At 31.8% G+C, this 12,906-nt stretch overlaps 1 protein-coding gene across 4 annotated transcripts in view; it reads left to right on the top strand.

Annotated features, from left to right (window-relative positions):
- The first annotated feature begins 145 nt into the window (after positions 1-145).
- The window catches only part of LOC126736208 (protein fem-1 homolog B), a 33,281-nt gene continuing 20,520 nt past the window's right edge, over positions 146-12,906 (top strand). For 2 of the 4 annotated variants that reach the window (XM_050440461.1, XM_050440459.1), the window contains exons 1-5: positions 146-421; positions 7,830-8,013; positions 8,234-8,445; positions 8,498-8,838; positions 8,889-9,125. In XM_050440461.1, coding sequence (XP_050296418.1) covers positions 296-421; positions 7,830-8,013; positions 8,234-8,445; positions 8,498-8,838; positions 8,889-9,125 — 1,100 coding nt within the window. In that variant the 5' untranslated portion in view covers positions 146-295. Of the gene's footprint in view, positions 422-3,983; positions 4,113-7,829; positions 8,014-8,233; positions 8,446-8,497; positions 8,839-8,888; positions 9,126-12,906 lie in introns of those variants that run through there. The other 2 variants (XM_050440460.1, XM_050440458.1) reach the window with 1 other exon arrangement.

Genomic DNA, 12,906 nt, shown 5'->3' with positions numbered 1-12,906 from the left:
ATGCAATATTTTGAAAGAAACATCGTTTTATCTTTCTTTTTTGTATTCTTCTAGAAAGAGATAGAGAGTGTGCAGAACGCACAAAAGCAAATCGCCATTAATATCAGCTGACATTTCGGACATATTTCAAATCAGCTGTTATTACGTCAAACCTTAAAAATATTTTCCAGAATCCAGATTCCAATGGGATTTTAGGGAATTCTATTTTCACTTTTTCGCTTTTCCGATTCCGATCCAAAACAGTTGAAAATAGCACGTTGTAATGTTAAGTACGCATTATTAATTGGCGATAAAAATGAGTGAACAACGTGAAAGGTTCAAATACAAAATTTACTACACAGCTTTAAATGGAATGTCCATGACTATGTATACTGTGTTGTCCAGTCTGGAACAAGAGGAAGCGAATTCTTTATTAAATGAGGTAAATATTTGGTTTTAATTTGGCAAAGAACAGGGTTTCCTTTGTTCTAAAACTGTCTGGATTCAGGTTCATTGTCATCCTTTTGTTTAAAAAGAAATGGTCAACTTTTAAGACTCTTCTCATGTAAACCCTTTGGTAAGAACATGTCCTTAAGACACAGTACGTATTTCTTCACAGTTACAGATAATATTTGTATATTAAACAATGTGCTTTAAACTGTTAAAGTATTATCATGTAAATAATAATACAGATGCAGTTCCTTCTACTTTCAGTGTGCCTTGCCTTCACATGCTCTTAAATTCTAGATCTTCCAATAAACTCATTAATCCAGGTTATAACAAGGCGTGTAGTAGTAGTACTTGACTCCAAGGATATTGTTTTTGCAGTAGCAGCATTATTGGTCTTTATTTTGATGTTTGTAAAACTTTAAGATTTTTCTTTTTATATTACTGTTCCTTATAAACTGACAATAGTTTAAAGGACTATGTCAAAAATTATTAATTACCTCTTTTAGTGAAAAATACTATATTTCACTGTGATTTTATTAACAGTAAGGAGTCAAACTTTATGTATTTTAAGAACTGTTTATCTTATCACCTCCTCTATCACTATCACCTTTGGTTAGACCATGACTCTTGAATTTTACTTAGGATCTAATTTCTTTTATGTTTATCGAAACAGTAGTAAATATTATTATTTATAGTACCACATAGACACCTCTCATATCTCAGGGAAAATAATAATAGAGATTTTTCTTATTTATTCAAATTCAGAAGCAGTTCAAGTTTAAATTATTTAGACTAGCCTGAAGGGAATTGATCCAAAATAAATATAATTTCAAAACAAAAAAACTAACAGTTAATATTACCATAAATTTATCCAGGGTGAAGTACATGTAGCAGTAGATGAAGGATCAGTGGCGTAACTACCGGTGTTCCACTGTGTTCCATCGAACACGGGCCCCCAGAGCGAGCTCCGCTTACTACTGCTGACTGATATTGGAAAAATTTTTAAAGAACTTTCGGCTATTTAAATTTTTTCCTAACATTTTATTAGTTATTACCTGAAAAATCTGTCCTGTAAAGTTGCAGGGGGCCCCCAAATACTTTATAATTTTAATGTTTGCAAGATTATCAAATTTTTTTTTGCAAAATTTTCGTTTTGACCGTAAACTATAAAAATATTTTCTAATGTTTTTGAGTATAGAGTTTTTATAGAATATATGGGGCCCCTACCAAATTTATGGTTACTGAAAATCATATTCACATTTTTCTACATTTTTATTTGATAATGATCTACTGGGGAAGATATTTAAAGCAAAGAAAATTGGACACTTTGTTTGTAAATCTAGCCTACTTCAGGCATTAAAAAATTAAGATATCTTCGTGTCTTGGGCCAAATAATGCAAATACAGGTGGGGGGCCCCGACATTCAGCTCCTTGAACTTTATTAAGGTTTTTTCACGGGGAACAATGACAAGAAAAGCATCGAGATTTCATAAAAAGTAAGATTTTATGTAATGGAAAGTTGAAAAATTTATATTTTTCTGGAAAGGTAAAATAATTCAAGTTTTTCCAATGAAATTTTTTCAAACAATTCATAAAAATTGATTTAATCAATCAAATCTGCACTTTTTATTTACTGATTATTATGCTATCCCTAATTTTAGCGTCATTCAATGAAGTTCTTTAAAAAAATATTTTTAAATTCAAAATACAAAATTTAATATTAAAATTTTTTATTTTCAATTTCAATATCTAAAGTTAAATTGTGAAACAATAAATTGAAAATATAAACTCACGAAAAAGCATTTCGATTAATACAACAAAACCTATGTAATTTTCATTATAAAAATATTTTTATTCAATAAATTATTTTGAGATTGAAAAATGATTGTATTTTCACTTATGATATGCAAGGACCGAAAAAACAGGGGGCGGAGGGGGCTCCCGTTGGTGTAGGGGGCCCCGTACGATTTTTCGAACACAGCAAATTTCACCGTTGTTACGCCACTGTGAAGGATCCTGTTCACTTCACAATCTTTATTTCAAGAATCCCGACGCGTTTCGGTTGTTAAACCATTGTCAAGATAAAAATGATATTATTACAAAATGTCCATAAAAAGGTTAAAAAAACGACACACATAACATTAAAATACATCAATCCAAAAAAAAAAAAATCGAAACGCGTCAGGATTCTTGAAATGATTGTGAAGTAAACAGGACCCCTCGTCTATTATTTTGCTTTGCGTAACAGTTAATAGTTGGATATGAAAATGAGTGACCAATGTGAAAAGTTCAAATACAAAATTTACCACACAGCTTTAAATGGAATGTCCATGACTAAGTATACTGTATTGTCCAGTCTGGAACAAGAGGAAGCGAATTCTTTATTAAATGAGCTAAATATTTGATTTTAATTTGGCAAAGAACAGGGTTTCCTTTGTTCTAAAACTCTCTGGATTCAGGTTCATTGTCATCCTTTTGTTTAAAGAAATGGTCAACTTTTAAGAGTCTTCTAATGTAAACCCTTTGGTAAGAACATGTATTTAAGACACAGTACGTATTTATTCATAGTTACAGATAATATTTGTTTGTTAAATAATGTGTAAAGTATTATCATGTAAATAATAATACAGATGCAGTTCCTTCTACTTTCAGCGTGACTTGCCTTCCCATGCTCTTAAATTCTAGATCTTCCAATAAAGTCATTAGTCCAGGTTATAACAAGGGGTGTAGTAGTAGGACTTGACTCAAGGGATATTTTTATTGCAGTAGCAGCATTGTTGGACTTTATTTTGATGTTTGTAAAACTTTCAAAAAATCTTAAGATTTTTCTTTTTAAATTGCTGTTCTTTATAAACTGACAATAGTTTAAAGGACTATGTCAAAAATTATTAATTAGCTCTTTTAGTGAAAAATACTATATTTCACAGTGATTTGATTAACAGTAAGGAGTCAAACTTTATGTATTTTAAGAACTGTTTATCTTATCACCTCCTCTATCACTATCACCTTTGGTTAGACCATGACTCTTGAATTTTACTTAGGATCTAATTTCTTTTATGTTTATCGAAACAGTAGTAAATATTATTATTTATAGTACCGACACCTCTCATATCTCAGGGAAAATAATAATAGAGATTTTTCTTATTTATTAAAATTCAGAAGCAGTTCAAGTTTAAATTATTTAGACTAGCCTGAAGGGAATTGATCCAAAATAAATATAATTTCAAAACAAAAAAACTAACAGTTAATATTACCATAAATTTATCCAGGGTGAAGTACATGTAGCAGTAGAAGAAGGATCCTGTTCACTTCACAATCTTTATTTCAAGAATCCCGACGCGTTTCGGTTGTTAAACCATTGTCAAGGTAAAAATGATATTATTACAAAATGTCCATAAAAAGGTTAAAAAAACGACACACACATAACATTAAAATACATCAATCCAAAAAAAAAATAATCGAAACGCGTCGGGATTCTTGAAATAAAGATTGTGAAGTAAACAGGACCCTTCGTCTATTATTTTGCTTTGCGTAACAGTTAATAGTTGGATATGAAAATGAGTGACCAATGTGAAAAGGTCAAATACAAAATTTACCACACAGCTTTAAATGGAATGTCCATGACTATGTATACTGTATTGTCCAGTCTGGAACAAGAGGAAGCGAATTCTTTATTAAATGAGGTAAATATTTGGTTTTAATTTGGCAAAGAACAGGGTTTCCTTTGTTTTAAAACTGTCTGGATTCAGGTTCAATGCCATCCTTTTGTTTAAGGAAATGGTGGTATTTAAGACACAGTACATAATTTATAATAATATAATGAAACAAAAAACTGACACTTATGAAAGCAATATTTTACATTATCAATTTAAACGGCCTGTGGAAGTCCTGAAGATGGTGAAAATTTATGAGAACAGAACAGGTTACAAAAATTGATATATTTAGTAACTAATAATGAATTTATTTACCAATATATAAAAACCAAATAAACATCAGACATCAAATATTTACAAGTAAAGGTTGCTTTTATAGAGTGAGAATAGATTTAATAACAAAAGTATACCAATTATGTATTTTAACAATCACACTATTGGCACTCTCAACACTATCCAAATATAACTACTAAATCTACATAATTAAATATTTCTAATTGATTATTTCACAAAAGGACATTACACCATGAAATTGTCAGGGTTGAGTGATAAATGTGATTATGAGTATTAGCGATTCTATACTTTTCAAAAGCAAGTCTATATATTTATAGAAATATATCGTCGTTGAAGTACTACTACCTCGTAAACCCACAAATGAAATTTTTCATGAGATGAAAAAAACTATTTTTTATTTAAAGTATTTAACTTAGAGATTGAATATTTTTGTAGATAATCTATTTTCACATTTAACATTATTCGAAATTAAAGTTTTTTACTAATTTTAATTATATAAACATTTTTCGCGGCATACGAGGTATTGTAATGAATATCTTGTTTTAGGACTGGGATACACAGTTTACCCTTTGTAGACAAAACACTTTGTTAGGAACAAATACACGTATTTTTTATTAATAACTAGGCCTAATTTACAATGGTATGAAAATATTAAACTTCACTGTATGTTAAATTGTCATAAAAACTATGACAGTCTCTGGGTATAACGGATTTTAAAGCTTTTCTTTTCTCATTATACATGACTGGCCACTCCACAACATCTAACACCTTTTTTGGCCTCTGTGGAAGCTCTTTCCAGTTGACATCAAAACCAAGTTTGTAATAAATTTTTTCATTAGGCAAATATCTGAGTGCTTTGATGTCTGTTACTACGGGATCATTTACAACCTTACAAAAAACATAATTTTAATTAATAAACTTAATGATATTAATATAGTTAAGAAACATTTTACTTTTCCTGGTCTGAGAATTATATTGATGAAATCTTTAAAATCTGTATACTCCATACACACAAAATCATAAGGGGCTGGCTTAGATCTTGCTTCTTTTGAATTGCGCAAATAATCACTGGGTAAGTGTATGTCTTTTCCTTTTATTTTTCTTTCAATACAGCTGTGGACGGAGTCGCATTCCATCTGTGTATGCCCAACTTCTAAAAATTTCTGAACAATCTCCACATTATTAATCACAGCATAATTGAGTAAGGCATTTGACATAATGCTGTTCCGATTTTGGTATGTGCGTCCATCGCTGTAGATTATAATTGGACCAGATTCATTTTGACATTTTATATCCAAATATTTCAGCAAACAGGTCACAAATGTTGATGCTGTCATATCAGCATCAGTTTCTGTGAACCAAAAGCAAGTTGCCTGATGAGAAACTATATCATAAACAGTAAAATTATGACAGCATAGTTTAAGCTTTAAAAAAATGGCACTGGCTTGAACGAATGGACAATCTTTAACTGCTTGCAAATCAACTGTTAAAACGCGTCCTGTTTCATTAGTGTTTGCTTCCTCTTTGTCTTTGTTCTTCTCATGCCGAGCCCTATCCTTTTTGCGTCTATGAACACTCCATTCTTCATCTGAAAGTTGCCCTACTTTATGTTTAGTGCATAAGTCACACTTGTCCTTTTTTATGGGATAAAATGACAAATTTTTAGAATGGAACATACTATTGAAGAGCATTCTAGATAGGATATGATCTGTTATCTTTATTACAGGTTTCCTTATACAAATTAAAGAGGTGAGTTAAGCTTTCAACAGTGGTTTCTAAATACAATTTTGTAGAACTGGAAAGAGCATAATGTGATGGCAATTTAGGCAACTTGTCAAAAAATTCTTTAAGGTATTGTATTGTTGCTTTGTCAGCATCTTTATCTGCTCTAAAAGAAGGTTTTTTCTTTTGTTTCTTAACTTTTGTTAAAGTAGTCATACCAAGATCTCCTTTTTTTATCCAATCCTGAATCGAAAATTCGCCCAAGCACAATTTTGTAGAAACATCTTTTTGCAAACTTGTAGTTTCTCATTCTTAATGGATAAAAAATATTGCAAAGTTTTTTTTCGCCTACTGTCTTCTGTTTTCGTATAGGCTCTTTTTGGATTGCTCTTTGTTACATGGTTTATAACAAAAATTTTTCGTTGGTCCCAATTCATTTCATTCCAGAAACTTTTAAATATTCTAAGGCGATCTTCTTCAGATATTTTTGTACAGTGCTTATTTTTGACTCTAATACATTCCTTTGATTTGCATTGGCGGTCCTAGTTTTCGAGCCTCTTTGGGAATATTATTACTAACTTTGCCGTCTTTTCTACTGTAACCCATGTATGGTTGTCCTTCCATTCTTTGTCGCTTTGTTTTATTTTTGCCCTACCTATCCTCTTGACGCTTAATGCTTCGTTTTCATGCTTCTAATAGAACCCACAGAAACACTTTACTTCAACAAGTCTTAACCGCGACTAAAGCGCGTTACGAGGTATTAACTTAATCATTTAGTAAGTCATTTGTGGGATACGATATATTCGAAATATTCCTGACTGTGGGTTAAGAGATATTGCCTACAAAAATATGGCCAAGTAAAATTTTTGTTGTATACAATGCATTAACGTAGAATTCGGTTCAATGCCACAAAAAACAAAAATTTGATTTTTTGTGGTTTACGAGGTATTAGTATTTCAACGACGATGTAGACTTTGGTATTAGGTCTAAAATTGGACGAACAATCTGTTGAAACATTCATAATCACCCTTTCACCCAAGGGCAAAATAATTTTTTTTGTTCCATTCACACATTTCTAAAATCTTACATATTTTCATTGTATTTTTTCTTGGCTTACTCTTGATCAATTCCTTTAATTTTATTTTAAAAGGGTGAATGCAATTTATATTGTGACAGGAAGTTCTACATGAGTTGTATTTATTCTTGGCAACAAACCAGTCAAATCTTTTGATCGAGTGGAGTGACTAATGACCTTAGGTTTTTTTAAATTTTTTTAAATTCTCTCATGGCTACAGATTGACAATATAATCGCGTTAAATAACATTTATTATTTTTTTAAATTAATATCAATAGCAATCTTTGGACAATCTAGCAGTCTTATGTACGTTTTCAGAGCACCATCGGATACCAGAATCTCACATGTTAGGTAGGGTTGTATAAGTGCTATGTATAGGGTTTTTAAATATGCAATATTGAAATACGTTTTTAGAATTTTAAATTTGTTAATACATGTAAATATCATGCAAAGAGGACTAAACTATTTATATTTTAAATATTACATTCAATAAGATCCATCAGTCAGTTTATAGTTATAATAGTAGTTACATAAATTCCATAGTTTTTGTACCTTTGAAGTTGTGAATTTGCTTTGACCATTATTGTACTTTAATGGTAAATTAATGGAATTTAAATTTAAAATTTTATGAATCAATGTTTACTCCTTCTTTTTAGAATCTTCTTGATGAAGAAGGTCAAGAATGCAGCCCCTTGGTCATAGCATCAAGATATGGTCATGAGAAGGTTGTAAGAGTTTTATTAACCAAGTTCAAACCAGACATTGAACATGAAAGCACTGTAAAGTTTGATGGTTATGTCATTGAAGGAGCCACCTCTTTATGGTGTGCAGCATGTGCAGGTATATATTATTGGAATTTTGTTCCAATGTGATGTTGAAGTTTTAGAAAGCCTAGCAGTAAACCAAATAAATAGTCACTTATCTAAAGTTAAACTCAGGTTAAAGCTGTGATTATGATAAAATGTTCACTTTAATTATATGAGTTGATTTTCACTGACGACTGTAAAATTTAAGAAATTAAGTACAAATACAAATTATATTGGTAAATTTTGATTCTTAGGTCACCTTAATGTAGTAAAAACACTAGTAAAAGCAGGAGCAGATGTTAACCATGCAACAGCAACAAATTCTACCCCATTAAGAGCAGCCTGTTTTGATGGCAGGTTAGACATTGTAAAATATCTAACAAGACATAATGCTGACATCCATCTAGCCAATAAATATAACAACTCTTGTTTAATGATAGCTGCTTACAAGGGACATGTGGATGTGGTATGTCTTAATCCCTAAATATAATAATGTAAATTAAAAAAAAAATTATTAGGTGAACTACCTTCTTGAATGTGGCGCAAACCCAAATGAAAGAGCCCTATGTGGGGCATCAGCGCTTCATTTCGCTGCTGAAAGTGGACATGTGGAGGTGGTCAAAGAACTTTTATCATATGATGCAAAATTCTTTTCAAATGACACTGGGATGACACCAATTAGGTCAGCTGCGGAGAGAACAAGAGAAGATGTTGTCAAGTTCTTAATAAAACAGCCTGGAATTAGCAAAGAGGAGAGGATAGAAGCACTTGAACTGCTCGGTGCTTCTTATGCTAATGATAAGGAGAATTATAACATTGAAAAGGCTTTTATGTATTTGAAACAGTCAATGGAATTGAGGTGAATCATTAAACTTAATTAATAATTTTTTTAAACATAATTTATTTTAGGTTTAGTGATCCTGAGAATCCTATAAAAAAACCAATTGTGCCTCCAATAGCTGCCTATGAACACTGGGTGGAATGTCAGAATATGGCCGAGCTACAAGCCATTCGACAAAATAACAATAGTTTACACATGGAATCTCTGACTATTAGAGAAAGGATTTTGGGGGTGCATAATCCCGAGTTGCTACATCCTATAATATATCGGGGAGCAGTTTTTGCAGATAATGCGAGATTTGACAGGTAACTTAATTTATTTTGGCAAATTATCTGGGTTGTTGATTAATTATGATAAATTTGAGGAAACCGTTCCAGGTGGCTTAAGATGAAATATTAGGATTATATTTTTGGCATCCTTTGTACAATTTTAAACTATTCTGCAATTAACATTTGTCACGTTAGATTCTTGTTTAAGATAAAAGCTAATTATAGACGAGTGTAGCAAACAATTCTACAGTTTTTAATGTGAAAAAAATTGGCACTATTATTAGCTTCCCAACAGAACTTTAACATTGTTTTCCACCTTTTCCACATAGCTTTTATTAATAGTTTAATAAGTAATTGCGGTAAGGTTCTTAATCTATTGCCTGTAAAATTATTTTTAACCGCGGTTTCTGAATTTAATTATTTTATCACAAAGCTTTGTTCCATTTGAAAATGTAATTTTTTGCTAAAGAAGGATCTCTTTTATCCCTCACTTCTTATAGAACTTGAAACAGTCTTTAACAAACAATTTCTCAATCATCTTAAAGTAGAAAATATTTTCTATAATTTTAAAAGAACGTATCTAAGCATATACACTAATTTCTCTGGAATTAAATTGAGGTATACTCCATTTTGTTGAAAATGGCAATACAGATGTTTAACTTTTTCATCAGAAACTTTTTTTTAATCTGGACAAGTATGTGCCTAAAACTTTAAACAGAAAGCGCACATATCCGTCATGATTCACTCCTCAAACCATAAAACGAATTAAACATAATCATAGTGCATAGAGAAAATATAAACATTTTGCCAAACAGGACTTATATAACTTTTTTATCATACAAACCCAAATAAAAGCAAATATTAATCATTTATATAAAAAATACTGCTCTGGCCTTAACCAGTAAGTTCGCAGCTCAACTAAGCAACTTTTGGAGATTGAAGATCAAAGTTTAAAAAAAAATAATTCAATGCTATATATGTAATATGTATGATCAAACTGGTGTCCTTTTGTCCGACCGTCAAATAATAGCAGACTTTTTCGCTCAATTTTTGAAGTCGTACACAAACATAACCCAAAAAAAGATATCGGAAATCATTTATGCACACTTTGACACTATTAACATCACATCATTGAACATTGTATCTTATATTAAATCGATCGCAATATGTTGAATGCTTTGGACACAGCTCACGTGAATTTCTAGCTTTATTTTTCAACTTGTTCATAAATAATATCTAGGAGGATCTGGAGGATCTAGAAGTAAACAGCTTGTTATACTGTGATGGCAAAAAGTTATACTGTAGAAATGTCATTATTGAAGACTGCATTAAACTACGGGCGGCCATTAATTAAAATGCCTCCAAATGTAGTGTACTTTCCTTTACTTGGAAAAAATCTTACAGTAGAGTCTCGATAACGTGAACTAATTAGGGATGACTGTGTTCATGTTTTCGAGGAGTTCATGTTACTGGATAAAGTTAATCGCATGATAAACTAACACGTATACGTACTTTGCATATATATTTTATTGGAAAATCAAACAAAAACATGTTATACAGTTAGTAATACATAGTTGAAAATGTATATGTATATGTTTATATATGGTATAAAGAAAAAAATATTTATTACATAGGTAAGTATATGTATGTAAGTAAGTACAATGTACATTATTTATATTTAATCCGTTGTTTTTAGAAAAAAGTTATCTAACTTTGTTTGACGGATACGTTGTTTGTTTGAAAGAATAGTTGCACATTCACGTAATTTGTGTAAAGACTGAATATCCTCGAAGTCGGCATTGTTTTGCTCCGCCCATTCTAGACCTCTGTTAAATATACGAACTGCCTCAACGTGAGTAACTTTATCCATAACCTGAGAAACCTCTGGACTTGATCCTGTTCGGTTTCTGAATCAGTAGACACTGCAGTACAATTCTCATCATGTTCAACGAAGTCATCTTTATTCCACTCTTCGATATCTCCACGTTCGAAGTCTTGCCCTGGATCAATTTCTTCTAATAAATTGACGTTAGTCTCTACAATGCTATTCAGGCTTAGCAATTCTTGACGAAGAGTGGCTTTCGAAAATATTTTTCCAACACTTTTTAATGGTTGCTGGTTCTAATTTATTACATGCTCGTGATAAGTTTAAAATAGCATCCCTGAGGTTGTATTGTTATATAATGACATTCATGTCCTTAGATTTATTAGCTACAATCATTGCCAAAAACATGGAGCGATAATGCAGTTTAGTCAACCTAATAACGTTTTGGTCCATAGGTTGAATTAAGTGTGTCACATTGGGAGGCATATACATAACTTGAATTAGTCCATCATCAGATAAAAGTTCCTCTACTGGGGGATGACTGGGGGGGCATTATCCAATAAAAGAGGTGCTTTCTCTGGAAGACCTTGTTTCTTAAGTAACTTTCTCACCTAAAATTAAAACAAACTTTTGATTTTAAAATGTATAGCTATGGCAGGAAATTTACCTCAGGAACAAAAATTTCTTTGAACCACTCCTTAAAAATTCCGGCGGTCATCCATGCACATTTCGTAGTGTACAGGAATGTAAGAGTTCTTAAAACTTCGTGGTTTTTTAGCTTTCCCTATTACCAAAGGAGTCAATTTATGTAGTCCAGTCGCATTTGTACATGCTAGAAACGTTATTCTTTCTTTGGCTGTTTTTCTTCCAGGGGCAGTTCTTTCTTTACTGGATACGTAAGTCTTTCCGGGTAAAAGCTTCCAGTACAAGCCGGTTTCATCGGCGTTGTACACTTGGTTATAGTCTAAGTTTAGGTCCTTGATTTTTTCTTCGAGTTTACGTAAGAATGGTGAAACCAGCTCGGGCTGAGAAGATAGTTTTTCACCAGTTATTGTTAGGAAGCGTATGCCAAATCTTTTCTTGAACTTTTGCAACCACCCCGAGCTCGCAGAAAAAGTGAAATTTTTGTCGTACAGTTTTTCGTGAAAATATTTGGCTTTCTCTTTTAAAATTAAACCACTTATTGGTGCATTCCTCTCTCGTTGTCGCAAAAACCACTTATACAAAGCTTTTTCCATTAATGGATATTCAGAAGGTCTAAGAGATTTTCGTTTACCTGGTCCAGAAAAAGTCAAGGCAACTGTTGAAGTAATTTGGTCTTTTTTCTTCTTAATTGCACACACCATGGATTTGGCAATTCCATACTTTTTTGCTAAAAAGGTAACTCCGCAACCTCTACTAACATCGGACAAGTGTTGGACTTTTTTTTCCAGAGTTAAATAATTTACTTTCTTAGTAGACATCGTGCTTGTTTCGTATTGATCGGCGAACAAACACTGAATAAGACGCAAATTTCATATCTCTTCCAAACATGTACAAACAAGATATACAATTTGGCGGCGATATGCAAAAGCACTAAGTTAGTACTAAAGTTGCCGGCAAAGGGAACATAGGAAATGCCGCTTAATGCCTACGGGTAAAACGGTAAAACGATATAAATATTTTTTGTTCACGTTATAGAGGCGAGATATTTTTGGCGTTCACGTTTTAGAATAGGCTGAATACCAATTAGGCTGTTCACGTTTAGGATTGTTCACGTTATGGGACGTTCACGTTATCGAGACTCTACTGTACTTACCAGTTACAATATTACTTACAAAATTGAAGGTGATATGCTACCTAAATCAACTTTAAGGACCTGTGAGTTATTTTCGACTGCTCACTTACTTTTAATATCGAATATCTTACAAAAACAAGTTATAAATTGTTAACTCTCAAATCTTTAACAATATCTCTAGCATTAAACTGTTACACTTTTCATATGGTCGTTCA

The sequence above is a fragment of the Anthonomus grandis genome, chromosome 5 (genome assembly GCF_022605725.1).
Source record: "Anthonomus grandis grandis chromosome 5, icAntGran1.3, whole genome shotgun sequence".
NCBI lineage: Eukaryota > Metazoa > Arthropoda > Insecta > Coleoptera > Curculionidae > Anthonomus > Anthonomus grandis.
Note: the sequence above shows the minus strand (reverse complement) of the source record. Positions and strands in the feature narration are given on the sequence as shown.